Source organism: Sinocyclocheilus rhinocerous, unplaced genomic scaffold, assembly GCF_001515625.1.
Source record: "Sinocyclocheilus rhinocerous isolate Xijiao unplaced genomic scaffold, SAMN03320098_v1.1 scaffold480, whole genome shotgun sequence".
Taxonomy (NCBI): domain Eukaryota; kingdom Metazoa; phylum Chordata; class Actinopteri; order Cypriniformes; family Cyprinidae; genus Sinocyclocheilus; species Sinocyclocheilus rhinocerous.
This window is the reverse complement of record NW_015655401.1, coordinates 1,533,970-1,535,895: the sequence shown is the minus strand read 5'-3', so window position 1 is coordinate 1,535,895 and position 1,926 is coordinate 1,533,970. Positions and strand designations below refer to the sequence as shown.

Here is a 1,926-nt window from a genome sequence, read left to right as displayed (position 1 = left end):
AATACACAAAATAATGATCTTTAAAAAAGCATCATATGACCCCTTTAAGATTTTTTTTGTTCAATGCTCAATGCTGCATTTATTTGATCAAAAATACAAATATAATATATTATATAATAATATATAATATGAAATATTATTTTCTATTTTGAAATATATCTTATCAATGTTGAAAACAATTGTGATGCTTACCTGGAAATCATGATACATTTTATTCAAGATTCTTTGCTGAATAGAAAGATCAAAACAACTTAATTTATTTGATATAGGAATCTTCTGTAACATTATAAATGTTTTACTGTCACTTTTGATCAGTTTAATGTGTTGCTGAATAAAAGTATTTTCTTTGGGGGAAGTAAAACCTTCTTACTGACACCAAAATTTGAAATGGTAGTTACACAATTGATAGTAATTATAATACTGTTTCGTTGTATAGGGGAACATGCAGCGCTGCAAGCTGGTGATGGACCAGATCACAGAAGCCCGTGACTCCATGCTGAAGGTGCTGGATCACAAGGAGCGTGTCATGAAGCTGCTCAACAAGAACAGCAGCACAAAGAAGCTCAATAAGCTGAAGCGTAAGGACAGAGCGTGAGACAAACTGACCAGATATGGGACAGAGTTCAGCACGACCACAGACCCCTCCTGCACCACGGCCCCTAGCATGCAGGCACACTGCCCTGCCTCACTCGATCTCTACCAGAAGACAGTCCTGATCTGATGGAAGGATGTTTTCATCTGGCAAGCCCTTCCTTTCCCAGAAGCTGTAGGGAACAACAATGTTCATTTAACCTCAACATGCATATTTAACTGTATCTTCACTGAAATATGAATGTCTAAATGTTTCGTTTCAATCAAGACGTTTTAACTCAGTCACAAAGAGGTTACTCTAGAGAAGTTTTTGGATGTCGAAGATTCCATTTTATTCAAAGTTATACGTAATCATCCATTGATGAACCACAGATATCAGTAAAAACAATGCTGTACATCTTCAAGTCAATCGATTATATTCACCACTTTTTCATTTGGGTGCCTTGAATGATGACCTGGTATTGACGGTCTGTACTGTATCAAACACCAAATGGCAGTATTATGTATTGGTCGTTCTTGGAACGGAAAGGTTTCCATTTTGTATTGTAGTGTTCAAAACAATAAGAATTGAGAAGCCATAACAACACCATCCTCTCTGTCCTAGGTGAACAAAGACTGAAGTATTTTACCACATGTATTGTGGGAAATGTTAAAGGTGCTTTGGTGAAATGGAGTATTGTGCCTTTCTGTGTGCCTCGTATGACATGGGTTTTGTGTGATGGAAGCAGTTCCTCTGGTCTAATGGAGTCTGAATGTCTGCATAATTTTATGTTCTCACGTCACTGCCTGTTGATTTGTGAGGAAAGTTTCATGTATCAGCAGTCTTGCAAGCGCTGCTCCAGCTCCGGGGAGGGTCGGGGGGGATTTCATTCAAGCATTAAAGGTGGTGAAAATCATGTTCAGATATGACGTCAATCAGAATTTAGAGGAGAGATTTGATTGTGCATATGCACACAGTTTTGTATCTAAGTTAAACCTAAGTATATCAAAAATAAGCCCTTTTTTTCTTCGTAAATGAACAATATTATGTTTATTCGTCCAGTTAACCACTGTCATTTGTGGCAAAGATAAAGCTTTGTATACTGTTTTATCACTCAGTTTCATTTTGAATGACATTTCATGTTGCACTCCGCTGCTGCAGTAAAGATACTTTGTACATGAATCTGGATGTTTGTTTTTCTACAAAGCCTAATTTAATCCAAGGTTGATATTGGTGATATTCCTTCCCATAAAAGCAACAAAATCCTGGTTTTACCACTGCATTTAAACTATACCATTTTTTAAGATAATAATAATAATAGTTTTATTCAAGCACACATTAAATTGATCAAAAGA

General features: G+C 36.2%; 1 protein-coding gene across 1 annotated transcript in view; it reads left to right on the top strand.

Moving 5' to 3' along the window:
- LOC107718165 (histone deacetylase complex subunit SAP130-A-like) overlaps window positions 1-1,577 on the top strand; it is a 22,988-nt gene extending 21,411 nt beyond the window's left edge. Inside the window, exon 20 of the mRNA XM_016525143.1 lies at window positions 437-1,577. Within this exon, the coding sequence (XP_016380629.1) occupies window positions 437-595 (159 nt within the window). The 3' untranslated portion in view covers window positions 596-1,577. The remainder of the gene's footprint in view (window positions 1-436) is intronic.
- Window positions 1,578-1,926: the final 349 nt, after the last annotated feature.